General features: G+C 36.6%; 5 protein-coding genes and 1 pseudogene across 10 annotated transcripts; 4 read left to right on the forward strand and 2 right to left on the reverse strand.

Moving 5' to 3' along the window:
- Positions 1-1,768: 1,768 nt before the first annotated feature.
- Positions 1,769-3,031, forward strand: LOC107702788 (P2Y purinoceptor 3-like). The gene has a single exon (XM_016505202.1). It carries the CDS (start codon positions 1,769-1,771, stop codon positions 3,029-3,031), a length of 1,263 nt encoding a protein of 420 aa, XP_016360688.1.
- Positions 3,032-4,389: 1,358 nt separating this feature from the next.
- On the forward strand, positions 4,390-8,607 carry LOC107702789 (protein FAM122A-like). Its single transcript, XM_016505203.1, has 9 exons — positions 4,390-5,300; positions 5,450-5,534; positions 5,626-5,682; positions 5,901-5,947; positions 6,038-6,095; positions 6,178-6,245; positions 6,396-6,451; positions 7,462-7,546; positions 7,646-8,607. Exons 1-9 carry the CDS (start codon positions 5,215-5,217, stop codon positions 7,761-7,763), a joined length of 660 nt encoding a protein of 219 aa, XP_016360689.1. The 5' UTR covers positions 4,390-5,214; the 3' UTR covers positions 7,764-8,607.
- Positions 8,608-9,025: 418 nt separating this feature from the next.
- Positions 9,026-14,584, reverse strand: LOC107702799 (chromatin complexes subunit BAP18-like). The gene is made up of 6 exons (XM_016505213.1): positions 14,332-14,584; positions 14,159-14,253; positions 13,946-14,047; positions 12,518-12,747; positions 12,313-12,414; positions 9,026-11,287 (listed from the first exon to the last, which is right to left on the reverse strand). Exons 1-6 carry the CDS (start codon positions 14,350-14,352, stop codon positions 11,223-11,225), a joined length of 615 nt encoding a protein of 204 aa, XP_016360699.1. The 5' UTR covers positions 14,353-14,584; the 3' UTR covers positions 9,026-11,222.
- Positions 14,585-14,691: 107 nt separating this feature from the next.
- LOC107702801 (ribonuclease, RNase K b) lies at positions 14,692-16,773 on the forward strand. The gene is made up of 3 exons (XM_016505221.1): positions 14,692-14,905; positions 15,339-15,421; positions 16,059-16,773. The coding sequence occupies exons 1-3, from the start codon at positions 14,828-14,830 to the stop codon at positions 16,201-16,203; spliced, it is 306 nt and encodes a 101-aa protein (XP_016360707.1). The 5' UTR covers positions 14,692-14,827; the 3' UTR covers positions 16,204-16,773.
- LOC107702800 (mediator of RNA polymerase II transcription subunit 11-like) lies at positions 16,765-20,785 on the reverse strand. 6 transcript variants are annotated; one of them, XM_016505217.1, is made up of 4 exons: positions 20,688-20,785; positions 18,843-18,926; positions 17,887-18,017; positions 16,765-17,187 (listed from the first exon to the last, which is right to left on the reverse strand). In XM_016505217.1, exons 2-4 carry the CDS (start codon positions 18,910-18,912, stop codon positions 17,044-17,046), a joined length of 345 nt encoding a protein of 114 aa, XP_016360703.1. In that variant the 5' UTR covers positions 18,913-18,926; positions 20,688-20,785; the 3' UTR covers positions 16,765-17,043. The 6 variants fall into 6 exon arrangements, with proteins under 6 accessions (XP_016360703.1, XP_016360704.1, XP_016360701.1 ...); XM_016505218.1 differs by having other exon boundaries at positions 20,654-20,785; XM_016505215.1 differs by lacking the exon at positions 20,688-20,785 and adding an exon at positions 19,429-19,505.
- Positions 19,429-21,305, forward strand: part of LOC107702798 (autophagy-related protein 16-1-like) — a 2,492-nt pseudogene continuing 615 nt past the window's right edge.

The following is a 21,305-nucleotide window of genomic DNA, read 5'->3' on the forward strand; positions in this document are numbered from 1 at the left end:
AATGAGAGTTCAAACAGCTGATAAAAACATCACAATAATCCAGAAGTGATGGTATAAAGTTAAAATGCCTTAAATTCTTTGTTTGCTACATACATGCAGCTTTTTGTTTTAATACATCTTTATTGATGAGCTAGAGTTGTGTGGATTATTGAGATGTTTTTACCAGCTGTTTGGACTCTCATTCTGATGGCACCCATTCACTGTAGAGGATCCATGGGTGAGCAAGTGATGTAATGCTGAATTTCTCCAAATCTGTTTCAATGAAGAAACAAACTCATCTACATCTCGGATGGTGAGTACATTTTCTGCAAATTTTCATTTCTGGGTCAACTATTCCATTAATGACAATGCAATATTATAAACAGTATAATATGAGTTAATAGAAAAAATATTTGGTTTGATGTTAATGAATGACTACTTGAGTGTTACTGGTGAGAGTTATGGGGGTTCATAAGACAAAACTTGTTTAGCCCTGGTATGTTTTACATAACCTGTGTGTTTCCGTTAGATTGCTGTACATAAATGTACTCAACTGCATGCAGCTCAGCTGACTGACCATTCATGCACAGTGAACAGCGAGGGAGCGAGAGAGGGCACAGAGACCAGAGAGAAAAGAAGAAAGCACACAGAATTACTGATTAGTAAAACCTAGCAGATCTGGATACCAAACTGAGAAAGTAATTTGTACACAGAGACTGTAGTTCAAGAAGTGCAGCAAAAAGTACTGAACTTTTCGTCCTGACCTTTTATCAAATGCGTGAAGAAATTAATGCATTTTGGCTGCACATTCAAGTTACCTTTTTTCTCGACCTTTAAGCAGGTAAGATATTTCATTTAGATCTACTTTCAATGGTCTACATGTATCAGAACAAACTTTGCTTTAATGCTATAAAAAGAAAATAGCTTTAAATGAATAAGGATGACCTATCCAGTCATTTCAATCTCTATAATACTATCACATTTTTTCTAGTTTACATTTTCTAACTTAATAATCAAATCAAGGTGTTTATAATCAATATGTACGGTTTTGTGTTGAACTGCACGCTGCATTGGGTTTCCGATCAGCATTTCTTGTCTGAATGAATGGGAATTAATTATTTACTGGAACATACCTGCAAGGACACATGATATTGTAATACCAAAACTGCCTCTGTAGTACACAAGCATATTCATTAAACAAACTCAAGTGTTTTATGAACCAAACATGGAGACTTTGTCATTACTGCTCCATGTTATGTAGGCACTATGCATATAGATGAATGCATCAGCCATGTCTAGCCATAAATTAGGCATCTTAATGCACACGCTTTGCAGTTTTCATTGCAAACGGGGTCAGTTGGGTCAGGAAGTGGTGCGTGTTGATACCTCTTAATTTGTGTGAAGAAAAACCGCAGTGCGAAAGAACTCGTCTAATACTGTACATGGGACTCAAAAAATGGGGGATGGAAAGATGAATGAAGGGTTTACGGAATAGTTTGTTACTGATTGATGGGGTAATAGACCAGAAGAGGCCGATTCAGCACTATAGACAGATAAAGTTGAAGGACTGAGTCATTGGTCAACCTGCAGTTTGCTTGGAAATAAACTATAGGACGGACTACAAGAAAGTCCAGATTTACAATGCAATCACATATAACGCTCCTCTGTTTTCTCCATTTTGGAGCGATGTCCTCACAGGATATCCTGAAGGCTGAAGAATGTGTAGCTGAAGAGGTCTCGAGAAGACAGTGATGTGGCTCTGTGGTAACAAGATCAAGGACAGCTGATCATGAAGACCACGACTTCAATCTCCAACGTATCACTGCAGCCAGATGTTCATAACCACAGCACAACGCACAGCTGCAGCATCGACGAGTCCTACAAGTACATCATCTTGCCTCTGTGCTACTCCTTGACCTTCTTGCTCAGCCTCGTCCTGAACTCCACCGTCCTCCTTCGGTCCTACCGGTGCAGGAACGGCCGTCAGTGGAACACTTCGCTGATCTACATGGTCAATCTGGCCTCCACGGATCTGATGTACAGCTTCTCGCTGCCGTTCCTCGTGGCCAGCTATGTGATGCGTGACCATTGGGTTTTTGGAGACTTCATGTGCAGGCTGGTGCGTTTCTTGTTTTACTTCAACCTATACTGCAGCATCTTCTTCCTCACCTGTATATCCGTCCATCGCTACATGGGAATCTGTCATCCGATCAGAAACATTGCTTTGGAGAGCAAGCGGGCGGTTAGGGGCATTTGCGCAACTGTTTGGGTCATAGTGTTCATCCTTACATGCCCAATCGTCCGGTTTGCCAAAACAGGGGATGTTTTGAGGAAAATCGGAGGTGGGGTGAACGAAGGAACCGATTCTTGGTCGGAAAGTAGTGGAGATGCTGGAAAAGTCGAGGTGGAGGTATATAGGAACTGTTGGGATGACGCAATTGATAGTGAGTTTTCCGAATACGTGCCTTATGGAATCGTTCTACACCTTCTGGGCTTCTTCTTCCCTTTTATTGTCATTGCATGGTGTTATTCGCAGGTGGTGCGGACCATCTTCCAAACGCTTCACTCCCAGCCCCAGGTGCAAGAGGAAGGGGGAATGTGCGGCGGGGTCGAAGGGGTCAAAGACAGGACGTCCGTGTCCATCTCTGGCTCTCCACATGCACCGTACCTCAACAGGCGGCGCAAGTCCATTAAAACCATCATCACCATCACCATCCTGTTCGCGCTGTGCTTCCTGCCCTTCCACATCACACGCACGCTCTTCCTCGTCCTCAAGGAAACCAAGGCCATCGAGTGCCAAACCATGCGGATGGTTTCCATTTGCTACAAGATCACTCGGCCGCTGGCTTCCTGCAATTCCTGGCTCAATGCACTCCTTTATTTCTTAACAGGAGACAAAAGCTTAGCGTGCTGTGGACGGACCAGCGGTGGTCACAACACCCACCTGCTCTGGCCTTTACAGATTCTTGGAGGACAGAAAGAGGCTGAGGATCAAGAGCAAGGCAATTCACATAAAGCAGAGGAAGCTCATGAAAGTGACTCGAAATCTTAAGGAATAACATAGATGCACAGTCTCTATGGGACAGACCTACTTTTAATTTTATTTATTATTCATTCATGCTACTGAGCAATTTCACACAATCTTGAGTATTGCTGTATGTTTTATGTTAGTTTGTGACCAAGTATCTCTTTTAAACATAATGTTTTTGGAGTTGGTGAGTAAAAAAAAAATGGAATCAGTAAATAATATTGAAATAAGAATTTATGAAAGTATAAAACTGGCATTTCTTATGCACAAAATAAGTTATTAATTGCTGACTGACTAGAAGTAAAGTACAGTCAACAGGCCAAAATAATAATACAAAAGAAACAGGAAGCAAAAAGTTACTAATTGACATCTTGTGACAATTAAACCGATTTGCTCACACTATTAGCAAGACTAATATGACCTGTATGCTGTCGAGATCCTGAAACTGTCGAACTGCACATACTTTTACAATTGAATAAAGATCCTGTATTGAATAAAAACTAATTTTAATGTATCTTAAAAATAAAAAACAAACTTTTTCCAAATCAAACTTAAAAAATCACATACTTTCAGCTCATTGTAAATGACCATGCTTCTTTTCTGCTTGGATTGCAATTCCTAAACATTCACTAATTCATAAGCAACACCATACATTTGTTTTTTATGAATATTGTTCACGCTGATAGATTACATTTTATACATAACTTCATTTTATTTTGTTTAAATTGATGTTTACCTTGAACACACACACACTTTCAGACTACCGTTGTGATTAGGCATGAATATGTAGGAGTGTAAAATTTATAAGAATTCACCACTTCATAAACAACTGTAGATATTTGTTTTATGAATGTTGTGATAGAATTCACTACGGTTATGGTAAATGGTTAATCTTGAATATGTAAGAGTGTGAAATCCATAAAAAGTTACCATGAAATTTTATTATTTGTTATAATGTAATTAACATTGACATAATTTACTTGGTAGCCCTTTACAAAGGGGTTGATTTGATTTGTTAAAATTAGTTAATGCATTAGGAATCATGAACAATCTTTTTTCTTTTCTTTTTTTTACATATACTACATTTACAAACATCAAAAGCTTAATTAAACTTTATATACACGTTTACCTTGTCCAAATACAGTTTTGTAGTGCATTACTGATGTATGATGGTTTAGTATGACTGTCATGCATCCCAAGGTGACACTTGACAAGCAAAACACATCTCAGACACATCTCAAAAGCAAACTCTATATATCTTGCATTAAGGCCAGAATAATTGGCGAAAGAATACGCAGTAAATAGTTGCACGCCACATACTCACTTCTCTTGAGCACAGTGCTTTATCTCTGTGCAATTCTCTTGTCTACCAGAGCGAGGCGCTGTTGTACAAGGGGATGCACAATCTCTATTTGGTTGCGGGAAATATGTTTTATTTTCTAAATTAAGAAATGACCGAAAACTTTTAATGTATCCCGGGTTTCGGACTGTATCAGCAGACACTTTCAGCTGAGGATGCCTTCACCGACAGAGCCGACGATCACATGTTTGATCGGGATGGTGTTATGTCATTTTTCCGACTGCTTTACAAACTAACGTTAGCAGGTAAACTTGAAAAAATAAGCCGTGGCAGAAAGCTTCACCTTTATCGCAACATTTGACCGAAAAGACCCGAAAGCTTGTTTTCTGACTACTTTGATCCGTGTTAATTCGCTTATGTGCTGTTTTTGCTTTTCGATTTTTTATTTGCTCTGTTCGGATAAATTGGATTGGATTAAAAAGCTAAAGGACCTTGTCGAGTTGGTGGCTTTGCATTGGAAATAGTGCTGAATATACCTAACTTGTGGACTGAATACGAAAAGTCTCTTTAATGCACAGAAATAACTGTATTTGCTTCATGTTTACGCCGACGAAATCAACCTGAGGAGTTTATACTAAGTTTGAGTGCGATCCGATAAACCAGCTGTGGCTCGAGCTCACATCTGTTCTTTAAATTAGTGTATCAAGCTGACACTATTTCGTTTAAAATCTTCAACAAAATGCGATAGACACGGGAAAGCAGTCCACTCAGTTAAATTGGATCGGGTATTTTGGCGTGAGGCCTGCTGGTCGGGCTTTTGCCGGGTGAGATTTGGGGGTAAGGCCGCGTCAGGTCGCGTTCAGGCCGGCCGTGGGTGACGCGCAGTCCCGGCGCCAGAGGACGAGCTATGGAGAGGATGGAGGTGGACCAGTGCGCAGGCGCAGGAGGAGCCCTCCGAAGGTCCAACAGCGCCCCCATGATCACGAACGTCAGGTGAGGGAACTGCAATGACTGCTGCAACCCAATATTCATTACCTTGTGAATTCATTTAAAACAGCAATATACACTACTGAATCATGTAGATAAATAATTGAATCCCAAAACATTCTTTTAAACTAAACTCTTGTTTGCTGGTGCTGCAGTGATGGGACGACAGTATTCAGCTCTAATAGTTCGACTCGGTATCGTCGGAGCAGCGTTTCTGTGAACCCAAGCTGTCCCTCACGGGTGAGTGTTCAGATGGTTTGTGAATATCAGTTTTGGGCATTTAGTTTTCTAAAAACTTCGAATAAACCTAAATAACTCATTTGTGTTACAGACCCTTCCTCTGTCCCCATTCTCGCTGTCTTGTGAGAGATCCGAACACAAGAGACAGGTGATAACTATAGAATCGATTCTGTGATGCTTTTAAACAGTAACGAGTTCATGAGTATGTTGAGTACCTGTTGCCTGCATTAACTTTCAAATTAAAAGAGATAGAAAGAATCCATTGTAGTTTTGTGAAGAGATTTATTAGTAGGCACAATTGTTTTGTATCTAAAGAAACATTAATTCAGTCAAGTGATGTTTTATTGAACAATGTTTGTCGTCTAGATTGAGAATATGGAACTCACTTTGAGAGGAAGTTTACAGAGACTAAGGTAACCAAACACAAAATTGTGCATAAATGAAAGGGTTATGTATGTTATCAAAATATTCACTTATTTTAACTTGATTTCCTCTCATCTAAGTGCCTCGCCTGCTGTTCCCTTCCCTCCTGCCAGTCATTGGCATGACCATCTGTCTCCAGTGAGTATTTCTCTTTGGGTTTCAGGTCATCAGTTTCAATCCATTGTCGTTATTGTTATTCACCTCTGTACGTCCCATGCAGGGATTCCATTCCCAGGACAGCGGTGTCACTCCTAATTCCTCACCCAGTCCAACTCGGAGGTTTCGAGGGTAGGCCTGAGTAAAACTACAGTATTAGAATGTATATCCTTCAAATGTCAATACCAGCAGGAATTTGGTCTCATATTTAGTTGTTTCAAAATACAAGAGACACAAATATCTTTTCTGAACAAAGATTTTGATTTGTTTTTGAATGAACAGAGGATCTGTGAGCTCTGGAGTGAGATGGCCATCAGTTGCACCTTTGAAAAGGAAAGGTAATGATTTATAACCTGTTTCTTCTAAATGCATTTGAAAAAGAACATTAGAAACTTATCAGAAAGGACAGGAATCCTAATGAATACAATGAAAGAATTTTTATTACTAGAACTTTTAATATTTTATTGGTAGTATCTTTTTTGTATGAAGTAAAACTACCATTCAAAAGTTCAGGGCTGGTAAGATTTTTAATGTTTTTTTGAAGGAAAAAAAAGCTTTGCTTACCAAGGCTGTATTTATTTGATCAAAAATACAGTAAAACAGTAATATTATGAAATATAACAACTTAAAATAAAAATGTAATTGATTAATGGAATAGCAAAGCTGAATTTACTCCAGTTTTCAGTGTCACATGACCCCCCCATTCTAATAAACCATTCTAATATGCGGTTTAATTTGGTGCTGAAGAAAAATTACTTATTATTATCAATGTTAAAAAAAAATAATATTTTTGTGGAAACAGTGACCGATTTTTTTTCTCAGGACTCTTTGATGAATAGAAAGCTGAAAAGAACAGCATTCATTTAAAATAAAATTTAAAGTTTTAAAATTATAAACAATTTTTACTGTCATTTTTGATCAATTTAATGCATTCTGACTGAATATAATTTTTTTTTTTTTTATCACTGACCTCAAACTTTTGAATGGTAGTGTTGTGTAATTCTAAGGATACATTTTCTGTATTGTTACTTTTTGGCATTGCATTTCATAAGTACATAGTAACGGTTCTTGGTTCATTTCATGTAACACATGGTGAAAATACTCGAGTTTAAAACTTAATGAGTCATCAGAAACTTAGTGAGTCATTTTGTTGTAATTTTGACTGATTTATTCAAAAGAATCAACTAGTTTGTGAATCGAGCTACACTAGTGATGCTGTTTGTTTGTTGCAGGCAGCATCATTCAGTTCCAGTATTAAAATTCCCATCTTTTAATCAGTTTCTCCAGTGATTTTGTTGTCATATTACATTATCTGTCTGTTTTTTTTTCCCCCATTTCCTCTACTCAGGTGGAGTGGAATCGGACGGTCCGCCCAAAAAGCTCTTTGTCGCTGGAGTCACAGACCCTGCTCACATAACCAGTTACACAGTCAGGTGAGTCTTACAATGATGCTTAAATAATAAACGGAACAGAATCTCGTGCTTCATTATGTGATCTACTTCAGCACTTAATGAATCTCTTCATACATACAGTGTTTCCCAGTCAGTGGACTCTTCCTCTGGGACTGCTCCTGTTGGTTCAAACACCCAGGCCACCCCCCTGTCCCTCTCCCCTCCGCCCCCCTTCACCTCTCACCACCCCAGCATCTAAACCCCAGTATTCATCACATCATCACCTTGTAGAGCTTTGGATGCAAGGTGTTGAAAAATGAAGACCAAATTTCAACCTAATCTCAGTTCTGTCCCTTTTTGTTTTCCTGCTTTTAATTTGGTGCTTTGAATAGAGTATTTCAGCTCAATCACTTCTGAAGGAAATTCGAACTAGTTGTTACTTTGATTTCAAGATGCAATATAAGAAGACAAAATCTCTGGATGTATCTGACATGACAACATGGATGCTGCAGGCTATCATGTAATTTGTGAATAATTATGGAACTTCGGTGCCTACAGAATAGTTTGCTGTATATATGAAATAGTATCTGCAATAACACATTTGCAATGAAAGTGTTCAGGTTAGACCCTTTCCTTAGTTTACAGACTCAAAAGAAAGACCAGTTTTGCTCCTTTCGTTTTCCTCGAGTTGTGGCAAAACATTTTTGTATCTTGGTACATCTTCAGCTTCCATTAACAGGGTCCAACGGTCTGGTAAAATGTCCAGAATGCGTAGAAAAAAGGACTAAGGAATAGAGAGTATTAAAATCAGTTGGCCATAGATGTCAACTTTTTGTATAAATGTGTATAAATATGTGAATAATCGAATATTATTTTGGTAGGTATTAATCTTGTGTTTCTATCTTGCGTTTATCCGAGTCTGTAAATATGTTTATTTTTCCATATAGCTTTTAGCTTGGACTGAACTTTTTGAGTTTGAAAAATATTCTTTAAATCATTGGAAACGATACCAGGCAACTCCCATATTTTGATTCGCTTATCGCTTACTTAAAGAAATAGTTCACCCAAAAATTCATTTGCTGACAATTTACTCACCCTCAGGCCATCCAGTATAGATGAGTTTGTTTCTTCATCAGATCAGATCTGGAGAGGTTTCGCATTACATCACATGCTCACCAATGGATCCTCTGCAGTGAATGGGTGCCATTAGAATGAGAGTCCAAACAGCTGATAAAAACATCACAATAATCCAGAAGAGATGGTATAAAGTTAAAATGCCTTGATGGATTTGTTTCTTACAAACAAGCAGATTTTTGCTTTAAAAGATGTTTATTGATGGACTGGAGTTGTGTGGATTACTTGTGGATTATTGTAATGTTTTTATCAGCTGTTTGGATTCTCATTCTGATGGCACCCATTCACTGCAGAGGATCCATTGGTGAGTAAGTGATTTAATGCTAAACTTCTCCAAATCTGTTCCAATGAAGAAACAAACTCTTCTACATCTTGGATGGCCTGAGGATGAGAAAAAATGATCAGCAAATCTTAATTTTTGGTTGAACTATTCCTGTAAAACATGTACTGTAAAGACTAGATGTCTCACTTCGCATCTACAATCCGTTGTTGTTGTTGTATACGCTAAGCACTTTCAGTTAAAAGTCCACATCGAAAACTGACCTAGAGCCTAGTAACGACATAGTGTCAAAATCATTAGTCAAACTGTTTTTCCCTCCTAAACGTTGTGAATTATGTACAGAAATTGAGGACTTAAGATACTTGCAAGGGATGAGCTGTTGCATTACAAAACACGTTTCTACATAGATACACTCACGGTTTTAGTGGATATCATACTCTTCCTCTTGTACTGTTTGCACAGTGTTAGATATCAATGTTGCTGTTACATGAGTGGGATCATATTTACTTTTATTGTAATGGGTCTTGTTTTGTAATGTTTGAATCCTTTCACTTGGGAAATATTTTCAGATCTTTGAAGTCGATCTGATTTTTCTGTAAAAGCAGCAGTTCTGGATTGTGGCTTTAATTGTGGTGTTTGAGCTGGATGGATTTTATTAAGAAAATGTATTATCCAAAAAGTGACACGCTGCAGTTAATTGAACTGGAAGCCCTTCTAAAGCAAATCTACCATGATACTTCACAGCATTATGCAAACGATGTTGATTGTGGTGCATGTTACATTATTTATGAATGTGTAAAGGCTCTGGTAGCAGTATGTACTTCATTGTCATAATTCTTGATTCCTAAAGTTTTTATTGTATGGACACCGGCAGCTTGTCGGTCTCTAAAGTTGCACATCAGACATTTGAAGCCGTTCCTCTGTTTCCATATTCATATATCTGGAGGAATGCAGCTCATTCTTCGATATAATGCCATTGCCTTTTATTTTTACTCATTTCATTTTTTAATTCAGTGATAATGCCTTACAGCTTTAGTTTTAATTCCAAAGTTACTTGCACTGTCATTTGCAATTTCCAGTTGTTGGGGTCCTTGAGATTTCAAAGTTTGATACCAATGTTTATGGGTCTTTAAAAGTGATTACAAATGTGCAATATGCATTAAAGTTGCTGGAATTAGTATGTCAAGTTCATCGGGATAATCAGTTCCAGGTATGTATCAAGAACCTGAATGGAAGACTTGACAGCTGTTTGTTCTGAATCATTTGTAGAATAAGTACCATGTCATTTCTTTTTCAGATTTGCCATACACTTATTATGACAGGTTCTGTTGTATCCGTTTGTCAGAGAGAGAGAATCACGATTTGTCCTTTCTTTGTTCTCCTTAAATGATTGAGTGGTGTTGTGAAGAAACTAAATGGATTGTGTGACCGCACGAAAAACATTGTAAAGAAATGCCAAAGCCGATAGATTTCGTTCAAGTTGTAAATATATTCTGGAAGCCAGAAAAATTAAGTGAAAGATGGATATTTTTTGACATATTGGTAGCAAAAGTACATTTATTCCCTCTCAGTCGCCCATGATGAATGTCCATTTATCAGAGAAGAAATCTCATTTACCATAAAATGTATATTATACCATATATTCTTAAGAAAAAGATCATAATAAAAACGAATTTTATTGATTTGTATGCTGTCTTTTTATGCCGAGCCAAGAAATTGTATGACAGGATGATTTGGACATATAAAATTTAAGCAGGCATGTCTTATGTTTGCTGTTGAAATGACCTGTTTAATTATTCTGTAATGGTAAAAAAATAATATATATACATAGAATAGAAGCTGCACCTAATACAGTGGCAGTGAAAGAAAATGGTAAAATTTTCCTGAAACTATTTTTGATGTTGTTTCATTACAAGCAGCATCTCACTTCACTTCACAAAGCTTTACTTCAGCCAAAAGGGCCTAATAATTAAAAAAGGAAGGATTTTTACAAGTAGTTTGACCACTGTCCTGTAAACCCCTTTTCAGCTGTGGGCAGATCAGATCACACAACATGAACCACTAAAAACATAATTCCATTATCTATTTTTGCTGCATAATAAGAGCTAAGGATGCCGTTATTTTTCATGGAGTAATACTTCATCTTCACTAACGTGGGTAGAGAATGGTTGGCGATGTAGTACAGATCTGGTGCTGTTTGAAGCCACAGCAGAAAAGGTGGTAGAGGTGTACAGCAATGATCAAGCTTGGTCATCTTTGCTCCCCCCGTTGCACCTGAATATCACTTCGACTGACAAGTGAAGATCAGCGGGACAGCAGAGGCAGATCACTGGAGTTCATTATAAGACTGGAGTCCAGATTCAAGCTCTCTGCCAGAAAAAAGAAAGAAAATGTAACATTTAATCAACACACTTTGTTCCTATGCATTCATTTACCCCAAAATGAAAACTCTGTCACCATGTAGTCACCTTCATGTTATTTGTGATATCAGTATCTGTGAAACAATTTTGAATAATACACAAAAAATGCAGGAAATGCATAAAAAACATGCAATTACAATGAATGGAATGAATGTTTTACAGGGTTTCTGCAGGTTTTATGAAGGTACATTTAAGACTTTTTAAAGACCATTTTAAGACCAATTAAAGAAAATTCATGCAATAAATTAAAGGGAACGTCAATATGTTCTCTAAATGTGTCTATGGAGCACACAATAAGTATGCATCAGCATTTTGAAAAAAAAAAAAACATCCAACAGATTTCCATTACTTAATATATAGTTGAACTACAACATGGAAATACCTTTTACTTTATCTTCTGCGACGTATTTGTAAAAGCAAATATATTTTCCAGAGCAAATATATAGATTGTTCAATCAATGAATAGCAATAAGATAGGAAGTCCTGTTTTCTGTGAAATCAAAGTGAATTGAATTTACAATTAAAACAAGAACAAATATCTGCTAATGGGCTCAGACAAAGCAACTTAATTTAAATGGAAAACATTTTCTGACCCCATTGATGGATATTTATACTTGCTTTAGGCATAAACTTAATTTTGTTCAATTTCTCAGAAAACAAGACTTCAACTATCTTCATTTTGCATGTGAAGTAAATGTATCTTGCTTTCAAGATGTTTAGATACTTGTATTGGAAAACAAGACAAAAATACAGAGGAAGATATTAATTTTTTTGCCGTGCATGCAAGATTTAATGCCATTACTTCATTTTTGGAGGGGTGAATTAAGACTTGCAAAAACCCTGTTTTCCAGCTTCATAATGAATGCACATGAACCATAAAATGTTTTTGAATGATAACAAGGGTGAGTGATGGCAGAATTTTCATTTCATTTTCTTTCATTTCTATCCTTCAATGCATTCAAAATGTGACTCACCTTGGTCAAAGTTTGGTTTTTTAGTGGAACCCTCTCCAAGTCCCATGATATCCACCAAATCACTGTTCACATCAGAGTCATTCAGAGCACTCAGAGTCACATCTGATAATAGACAGCCAAACTGTGTAAGTGCACTGACAGACATATAACCACACTGCTTGGATTTTGTTTGATTATTTATCCTTTTTCATTGAAATTGAGTCACCTGCTGGTTTAGGGTTCTTTATTGCTGGTTGTAAAGATGAAGAACTCTGCAACCCAGTTGTCACAACAACCTGCGAGGTCGGCACAGCGATAACAGTGGGGGCGACTGATGCAGGAGGCGGCGGTAGCGTCACTGTGGTTTTCTTCATGGTTTTTTTAGGCGACTCTGCAGTGAGAGGTACCCTGCTGTCCTCATACAGCTTCCTTTTCACTGTGGTCTTAATCTGGGCACTACAAGATGAAAGGAAAAAGAGAGACAAAGTTTTTTTGTGGTGCATTAGGGTAAGATAGGGTCAGATGGGGGAAGATGTCCTCCTTAAAGGAACAGTTCACCTCAAAAATGAAAATTCTGTCATCGTTTACTTACCCTCGTGTCATTCCTAACCTGTATAGGTTTCTTTCTTATTATATGTTGAACACAAAAGAATATATTTTGAAGAATTTTAAAGAACTAAACAGTTGTTGGTCCCTATTGACTTCCATAAAGAAACTCGTACAGGTTTGGAATGACTTGCGTAAATGATGACAGAATTTTCATTTTTGAGATGAACTATTCCTTTAAGAACAATGTGCATTTACGTTTAAATTGTAACATATTTAGATTATTTGATTTATATTTAGTTTATCATGTGATGATGCATCAGCTAATTTTAGTTGTTAGAGCACAAAATGCAAAATTATTTAATTACTGGGGTAAGATGGCACCATACATAACTTTCACAGAATATATAAATGACTTTCTGATATCATTCTTTATCATATTTATATATGGGTCAAAGGCATTTTGGTGTCCGCATCCATTTAAATGGACAAAAAAGACTTTATATACATAGAAAGCATATTAAATGCAAGTGTCTACTTTAATATTTCAAAAAATGTTTGTGAAAATAAAACGTCAAAATATGGGTGAAATAATGTTCCATCGTCATTCGGCGTAACAGATATATGTATGAAAAAACATGCTTATTCTGACCTGTACTTATTAAAATGTATAAAAGAAAAAGTGATCATACTAAATTTCATTATATATTAAAAAAAAAATGTCTTTGACAAATGGTTAAAACCTAGTTATTTGAAAGACAGTGGCAAAGATTGGTAAAGATTTAAACTGCAGTTAATTCGTTTTAGTCTATTAATGTCATCTAATGAGTCTTATTCTAAATTTGCCTGACAAGATGTTTTGGTATATAAGCTATTGTTACACTGAATGACAATGTAAAATACAAATGTGAAAATGTATCCTGTCACAAAAATCATGCATTTTATATTCCACACAATTAAATTATATTACATGTAATGTTTGAGAATTGTAATATTTAATATATCAATAATAATATTAATATATAGTATTTAATATATTGTAATTAAAAAACATCTTACTATTACCCAGCTGTAACTCTATCATACCTACAGCTTCAGAAACACTCACACTGTCCGCTCTTTTATGACTGAGCTGATGCCGTTCAAATCTTCACCGAAGCGGCGAACTGCAGAACGCAGCATCTCGATCTCCGTGTCGGTCCATTTGGCTCTGAGAGAAGTCAGTTATGAAATATCGACTATACTTAAACATCAACGGTACATTTGAAATACAGCAGAAGATGCGGTTTGAGCGGAAAGCAGGTCATAAACCACATCTCACCCTGCAGGAGAGGAGTCTGCCACTGGATGCAGCTGCATGGTCAGTTCACCCAGTTTAGAGAAAGCAGCGCCTGCAGCCGAGAAGATCTCGCCCACCTGATTGACATGTATATGTGCTTTTGATTGATCGCTTACTTAAGAATATTTATAATGCAAAACAATGCAAATGTTTACCTTTGTGGAAGCTGAAGTCATGCTGGAGTGGAGACAAATACAACAACAGTCCAGTCGAGTCTCAGTCAACTGCGCTTAATAACTACAACGATCAAACCGGTTTAAAATGACGGCTGCAGTCATCCAGTGACCATTCGTAGGAAAATATCTTTATCTTTATTATATATCTAATAAAAATGGCTCTATAATCAGCATGAGCGGAACATAATAGTTCGAACTAAAAATTCCCAGAGTACAATGCGGTTCGAAAATGAGGCGTGTGATTGGTCAGTGCATAGCCAATCAAATGATTGCACACCATCTGCGCAACACCCATACGAAAATAGCCGAGCGCAGTCGAATGCGCTTCCGGAACTAGTCGAACATACCCGAGTGCTGCCGATTTATATCCCGTCGATTGGATCGAGAGAAAGCTGGAGACATCATCCCGACTGGATGTAGCATCCTTTTCCTGGGTTTTTTTGAGAGGAAGAATCGGTGGGCGATTTCGGATAAAATGCCGTCGCTTTTATTCTGTGGGCCGAAGTTGGCCGCCTGTGGGATCGTGTTAAGCATCTGGGGTGTCATTATGCTGGTAAGGATTATAACCATCGTGACATTGCTTGCTAGCTGTAGCTACAACGACAGGAACATTCTTCCTGTATAATAATAGTAAATATTGCTGTGTTTAGATATATTTATTTTTTTGATAGAAAAGGGCATACATTTATAATAAATGTGCATAGACAGATTTGTTCAGTCATGTATTTATCTGTCGAATATACCGGGAGCTTGATATGAGGACTATATATAACAGCAGGTGTTGGGATCATGGGATGTAAAGGCCTACATAGCTATTCTTTACCGCCTTGACATGACATTCTTTTTACCTTTTCTTTCTTTTCTTTTTCTTTGTGTGTGTGTATTTTAATAGATATGTATTGGGTTCCAATATCCATAATTAATTCCACCTAATGTCGTAATATTGAATATTAATAAAAAATCCTGTTATTATGCTTTTTTTCCAGTCAATGTTGGGGATTTTCTTCAGTGCAAAATCTGCTGTGCTGATCGAAGATGTTCCTTTTACTGAGGAAGACATCCGTGATGAGTAAGTTACTATCCCCCATCTTTAAATATTAATGCTGTCATGTTCTAGAGAGGTATCTGATCAAATATATTAAGACAATTTACCTTTTGGGGGTCAGTAGGATTTATTTTTTTGACCCAGTAAGGGCACATTCATTTAATTAAAAGTGACTGTAAAGACAAAGAAAAAATTCTATTTCAAATAAATGCTGTCCTTTTGGACTTTCCTTTCATCACAAAATAATAAGAAGAATTGTTTTTTTTGAGCCAAATCATCATATTAGAATGATTTCTGAAGGATCATGTGACACTCAAGAGTGGAGTAATGATGCTTAAAATTCAACTTTGCCATCACAGGAATAAATTATATTTATTATATAAATTATATTTACATATTAAAATATATTCAAATAGAAAATAGTTCTCCTAAATTGTAATATTTCACAATATTACTATATATTTAATCAAATAAATGCAGCCTTGGTGATCATACGAGACTAATTTCAACAGCATTACCAACTTACCGACCCTAAATTTTTGAATGGTTGTATATGAATGTAAGTACGACTTTGAATAGACTACATGTATCGAATGAGAACTGCCAAATATGGCATTTCTACACGCAAATGTTTACTTGTGAGCTTTCTTATCTTCAACAGCAAGAATCCACCGCAGAACATTTATGGACTCTACAACCAAGTCGGCATCAACTGCTTCATTGCTGCTGCCATCTACGTAGGTGTCGGCGCTGTGTCTCTGTGTCAGGTTCGCCTTAACAAGCGCCAGGAGTACATGGTCACATAAACCCAAACAATTTCAAATTCAATAGCAATTTTTCATAATTATTTATTTTTAAAAGACTTCTCAATGATCTTGGAGGACAGTCTGTTCTGTTACATTGTCTGAAATGGATATATTTGGCAGTTCATCTTCAGGTCAAAATCTAAACACTAGATATATTGATTGCGTAATGAATACATATTGAAATAATCATGTAAAACAGTATATATGCATGTTATGTGTTATATTTTTCAGAAATATTCAGATCTTCGGCTCCACATTCCCTATGATATAAATAAACAAAACAAGCAGAAGGTCTTTAATAGTTGACTTCTGATGAATAACCTAAAAGACACTATAAAACACTAGGAGTCAATATGATATTTGATGGTGTTCATGTAGAATGTGTGTATGTTTGACTTTTTTTTTTGAATTTCAATATTTAAACATTTGTGTGGTAATATAAATGTCTATTCTTTTATTGAAGTACACGCTTGTGTTGTATACTTGATATTATCACATTTGTGATGAACAATGTAAGATATGTGAATGGAGAGTCTTATGTTCCCTTCAATAAAATACTAGTGGAAAAAATGTTTTTATTGTTCTTTTGTCATAACTATAAAAAATTGATAACAGAAAATAAGAAAACCTGTAACATTTCTCAATAAGACAAAAGCTTTGGTGATATTACAACGGGAAATATATTTAAATCACTGAGTTTGTCAAACAAAATTTCTTTAGATTATGAAGAACAAAAAGTGTTGATGCTTGTAGATGGGATTCAGAAAGGTTTCGATGCGTGTAGATACTTATGAAGTCAGCTGGCAGATATTACAATGCAACAGTCCATTTAATAGGTCTTTATGTCTGCGGATCAAGCATTATCTCGCAGGTGCGTCCCAGCTCTCCCAGTTTGACGCGGGCATATTCTGCACGGTTTAGGGCCATCTGACAGTCCTTTCTGGCTGAGTATGTCGATCCCTCGTGAGGCTGACCTGTTACCACCTTTACTCAAAAAACAGAAAGGAAGAGAGAAAGAAAAAAGAAACAGAAGTTAGTGCATCACATCACAGAGGTAGTCAAATGTTTCTTCCAATTCTATGTTTTATACATATATACAGCATTAATGGATTGATAAAATGATTGACAGATGGAACAACAGAACAATAGAAAGAATGACAGATACACAGATAGATAGACAGACAGACAGACAGACAGACAGACAGACAGATAGATATAGATACACAGATAGACAGATACACAGATAGATATAGACAGATAGACACACAGATAGATAGACAGATAGATAGATGATAGACAGATAGACACACAGATAGATAGACACACAGATAGATAGATACAGATAGATAGACACACAGATAGATAGACAGATAGACACACAGATAGATAGACAAGACACACAGATAGATAGACACACAGATACACAGAGATAGATAGATAGATAGATAGATACAGATAGACAGATAGACACGCAGATAAATAGATAGATACACAGATAAGATAGATAGATAGATACACAGACAGATAGATAGACAGATAAGAGATACACAGATAGATAGATAGATAGACAGATAAGATAGATAGATACACAGACAGATAGATACACAGACAGATAGATACACAGACAGATACATAGATAGATAGATAGATAGATAGATAGATGTGAACACACATAGAACACACCTGTGTCAGATACCGGATCTGTGCACTCAGTTCACTCTCAACTCTGTTGACGGAGGTCTGGAACTGGTTTAGCTGTCGGTCTAATAAACTGGCATTGGCCTTCTCTTTAGAAAGCTCCAGCACGATCGTTCCTGAAAGACAGATTGCTACTATTCAATTTGTGTACTTGAATAAACATACAAAACTCTAAATAGTATCACTGTAAAGCTGTAAATATCAGGTTTAAATATGTATATTTGTAATGTCAGTCACAAAACTCAATTTAATGTAAAACAACATAAATCAATCAACTTAATCCAGTTTGCTGGTCTCCCAGTCTGGCCTAGATGGTCTGTTTACTGATTTTAAAGGGGTCATATGATGCTTTTTTAAAGATCATTATTTTGTGTATTTGGTGTAACAGAATATGTTATTCCTTGAATGACCAGCTAAAACCAGCTTGGCTAGTCTAGGACTTTAGTAACAGACTATCTTAAGCTGGTTTAAGCTTCTTTTCGTCAGCAGGGACGTCAGTTCTGTATGTTTTATCATATTTAATACGATTTCATCATGATTTAAAGACAATGCAATCGCAATCCAAATCCCAGAATTTGACACGGTGTCTGAATAAATAAGCTTTCCATTGATGTATGGTTTGTTAGGATAGGACAATATTTGGCTGAGATACAACTATTTGAAAATCTGGAATCTGAGGATGCAAAAAATCAAAATATTGAGAAAATCACTTTTAGAGTTGTCCAAATTAAGTTCTTAGCAAAGCATATTACTAATCAAAATTTCAGGAAATTTACAAAATATCTTCTTGGAACATGATCTTTACTTAAAATTCGAATTATTTTTGGCATAAAAGAAAAATCGATAATTTTGACCCATGGCTATTGCTACAAATATATCCAGGGTCACATATTAAGCATTACTGACATTAAATCCATGCATACATTTATGAAGTGACAAACCTGCGCTCTGCAGCACTGAAGCTATCTCCTTCTCCACATCTTCTAATGCCCTCAGCCTGTCGTTAGCCATTCCGAACACACAACCTACAGAAAAAATAGAAAATATAAGTATAAACATACAAAATACAAGCGCTCAACACTTACAAACAAACAGAATGATCAACAGCAGACAAACGCGCGCGCTTTAGCTAACGTTATACGAGAGTTTAATTACTGAAAAATTATAAACGCACTTCATTAATCTATACGTTTGAAAACTAAATTACATACATCTATATTGATGCACCGTAAACTAAATTTGACGAGATATTCTGCCACTGTAGCACACGAAGCGCTCTCACGGTTTAGCGAACTACGGAAGCCGCAGAAGAACACAATCACAGAACGCGAAACCCGCTGACTGCGTTGGAGAAAACTAAACAGGGATGATGTTTAACTAGTAATTGAAGCCATTTGCGCAACATCTTGAGAAAATCTGCAACAGAAATTAGTTATCTAGGACTGCACGTAATATCTAATGTGAAAACGCTGTAATAATACATTAGATAAGCGTCTAAAACAAGTGAATTGTCCAACTGAGTTCCACCACAGATCATGGAATCCTGGAAGAGTCACGTGCGGGCAGAGCTGTTTCACAGAGACTACAGGCAGAGAGATCCTTTCTCTGGCCTGTTTGACAAAGGTGAGTTTTATTACAGATGCTGTCAAATGTACAGAAAAAAGCAATCAGTAGTGCTTCAGTAATGACTGGATGCTCTGACAGTGTCCAGGCTGGAGGAGATGCTGACCATTCACACGAAACTCAGGTAAGACACACAATGCCTGACATCTATTTTAGAACTGATTTGATTTCTTGACTTATTGGAATAGATTATGCATACATTTAAATGTATTGTTTACTGTCATATTTGACTCAGTTCCAAAGATAATGGAAGCTCTAGATGCCCAGATGAAGGCGGCACCCTTTATTTGAGAGTGAATGAGATGGAATTTCTTAATCAACAGGTGAGAGTAATATTCAAAACCAATAAACATCAGTAATAAACTGCCTTATTGCTAAAACTAATCATTTATTTCCCACCAGATCTTGAGATTTTGTGCATAACATGTTTTTTTGTACATTTAATTAAGGTTTCAGTTGCTTAATCTATATGAAATTTGTTTTTACCTTCTTTTGTTTCTGAGCATATTAAGCCATTAACTGGGACTTTTAATAGATTTATTCCAACATTTATTCTCAGTATATATTCTGATGCAAGTTTGAAATAATAAGGTTTTTTTTTTTTTTTTAAAGAAGTCTCTAATGCTTATCAAGGCTGCATTTATTCAATCAAAAATACAGTGAAGAACAGTGATGTTGTGAAATATTATTACAGTAACTTTTATATTTGAATATATTTTACTCCTTCAGTGTCACATGATCCTTCCGAATTCATTCTAATATGCTGATTTGCTACGCTGTAAACTTTTATTTTCTTAGAATTATCAATGTTAAAAACAGTTGTGCTGCCTAATATTTTGGTGTAAACCCTGACACACTACCATTCAATAGTTTGGAGGAAAAAAAAGTAAAAAAAAAAAAAAAAAAGACATTTTTATTCAACAAGGATGCATTAAATTGATCAAAACTGACAATAAAGACATTTATAAGGTTACAGACTTCCTGTTCTTTTGAACATTATTCCTCAAAGAATCCTGAAATAATGTATCAGTTTCCAGAGTCTATCACTACTACTAACGATTGAATATCCGTCCTCTTCTCTTTATTCTAGCTCAAGCAGAAAATCTCAGATCTGACTGGCAATATATACCTGAAGGAGGCAGAGTTACAATATTGTCACTCACAGTAGGTCAAACAGCCAGGTACATCCTGAAAAAGACGACGAAATCATCAAGACAAGCAGTCCTAATAGGCCTCTGTGTCTTCCTGCCATAGAGTTGCCCGCTACAGGACCGAAGCGGTTGTATTGGCCCAGGGGGCTTCCAGTCTGAAGGCTGATCTAGAGGAATATGAGTATCAGCTGGAGTGTCAATCAAAGGAACTGACAGCACTGAGACTGGAGCACAGCTCACTGAGAGAGGAGCTGACGGCCACAAACCTCCAGAACGAGCAGCTCCTCGACCGCTGGTTAGAGGAGAAGAAAGAGGAGGCGGAGAGGATTAATAAATATAATGCAACACAAGAAAGGTGAATGTAATTCTGTTAATATTTTATTACTGTTTCTTCAATGACTTTGCACATTGTTTCAAAAGGGTCTGGCTGCAGCTGGCGCTTGCACTCTCAGGCTTTCACTCTCAGACACTTGCACTTCCGCTAGCGACGTCACTTGCAGTCTTTATTATTTTTTATTTTGTTCTATTTATTGATTACTTTTTGTTTGAATCTCTCAACATTTTACAACAGTAGCCAGGTGGTGAAGACAAGAAAAAAGAAACTAAATTACGAAGTCACTTGCAATCGAC

The sequence above is a fragment of the Sinocyclocheilus anshuiensis genome, unplaced genomic scaffold (assembly GCF_001515605.1).
Source record: "Sinocyclocheilus anshuiensis isolate Anshui unplaced genomic scaffold, SAMN03320099.WGS_v1.1 scaffold1035, whole genome shotgun sequence".
Taxonomy (NCBI): Eukaryota; Metazoa; Chordata; class Actinopteri; order Cypriniformes; family Cyprinidae; genus Sinocyclocheilus; species Sinocyclocheilus anshuiensis.

Bases quoted from the DNA above. Each gene is read 5' to 3' on its own strand.
- LOC107702801 (XM_016505221.1), top strand. From the start codon at position 14,828: ATGCCGTCGCTTTTATTCTGTGGGCCGAAGTTGGCCGCCTGTGGGATC. The intron at 14,906-15,338 runs GTAAGGATTATA...CTTTTTTTCCAG, and splicing joins TCTGGGGTGTCATTATGCTG to TCAATGTTGGGGATTTTCTT. The intron at 15,422-16,058 runs GTAAGTTACTAT...TATCTTCAACAG, and splicing joins GAGGAAGACATCCGTGATGA to CAAGAATCCACCGCAGAACA.
- LOC107702800 (XM_016505215.1), bottom strand. The intron at 18,018-18,842 runs GTTTGTCACTTC...TCTGTCTTTCAG, and splicing joins TTCAGTGCTGCAGAGCGCAG to GAACGATCGTGCTGGAGCTT. The intron at 17,188-17,886 runs GTGTGTTCTATG...TTTTGAGTAAAG, and splicing joins AGATCCGGTATCTGACACAG to GTGGTAACAGGTCAGCCTCA.
- LOC107702788 (XM_016505202.1), top strand. From the start codon at position 1,769: ATGAAGACCACGACTTCAATCTCCAACGTATCACTGCAGCCAGATGTT.
- LOC107702789 (XM_016505203.1), top strand. From the start codon at position 5,215: ATGGAGAGGATGGAGGTGGACCAGTGCGCAGGCGCAGGAGGAGCCCTC. The intron at 5,301-5,449 runs GTGAGGGAACTG...CTGGTGCTGCAG, and splicing joins CCCATGATCACGAACGTCAG to TGATGGGACGACAGTATTCA. The intron at 6,452-7,461 runs GTAATGATTTAT...TCCTCTACTCAG, and splicing joins TGCACCTTTGAAAAGGAAAG to GTGGAGTGGAATCGGACGGT.
- LOC107702799 (XM_016505213.1), bottom strand. From the start codon at position 14,352: ATGACTTCAGCTTCCACAAAG. The intron at 14,048-14,158 runs GTGAGATGTGGT...GACTTCTCTCAG, and splicing joins GCAGACTCCTCTCCTGCAGG to AGCCAAATGGACCGACACGG. The intron at 12,415-12,517 runs GTGACTCAATTT...GTCTATTATCAG, and splicing joins AAAGAACCCTAAACCAGCAG to ATGTGACTCTGAGTGCTCTG.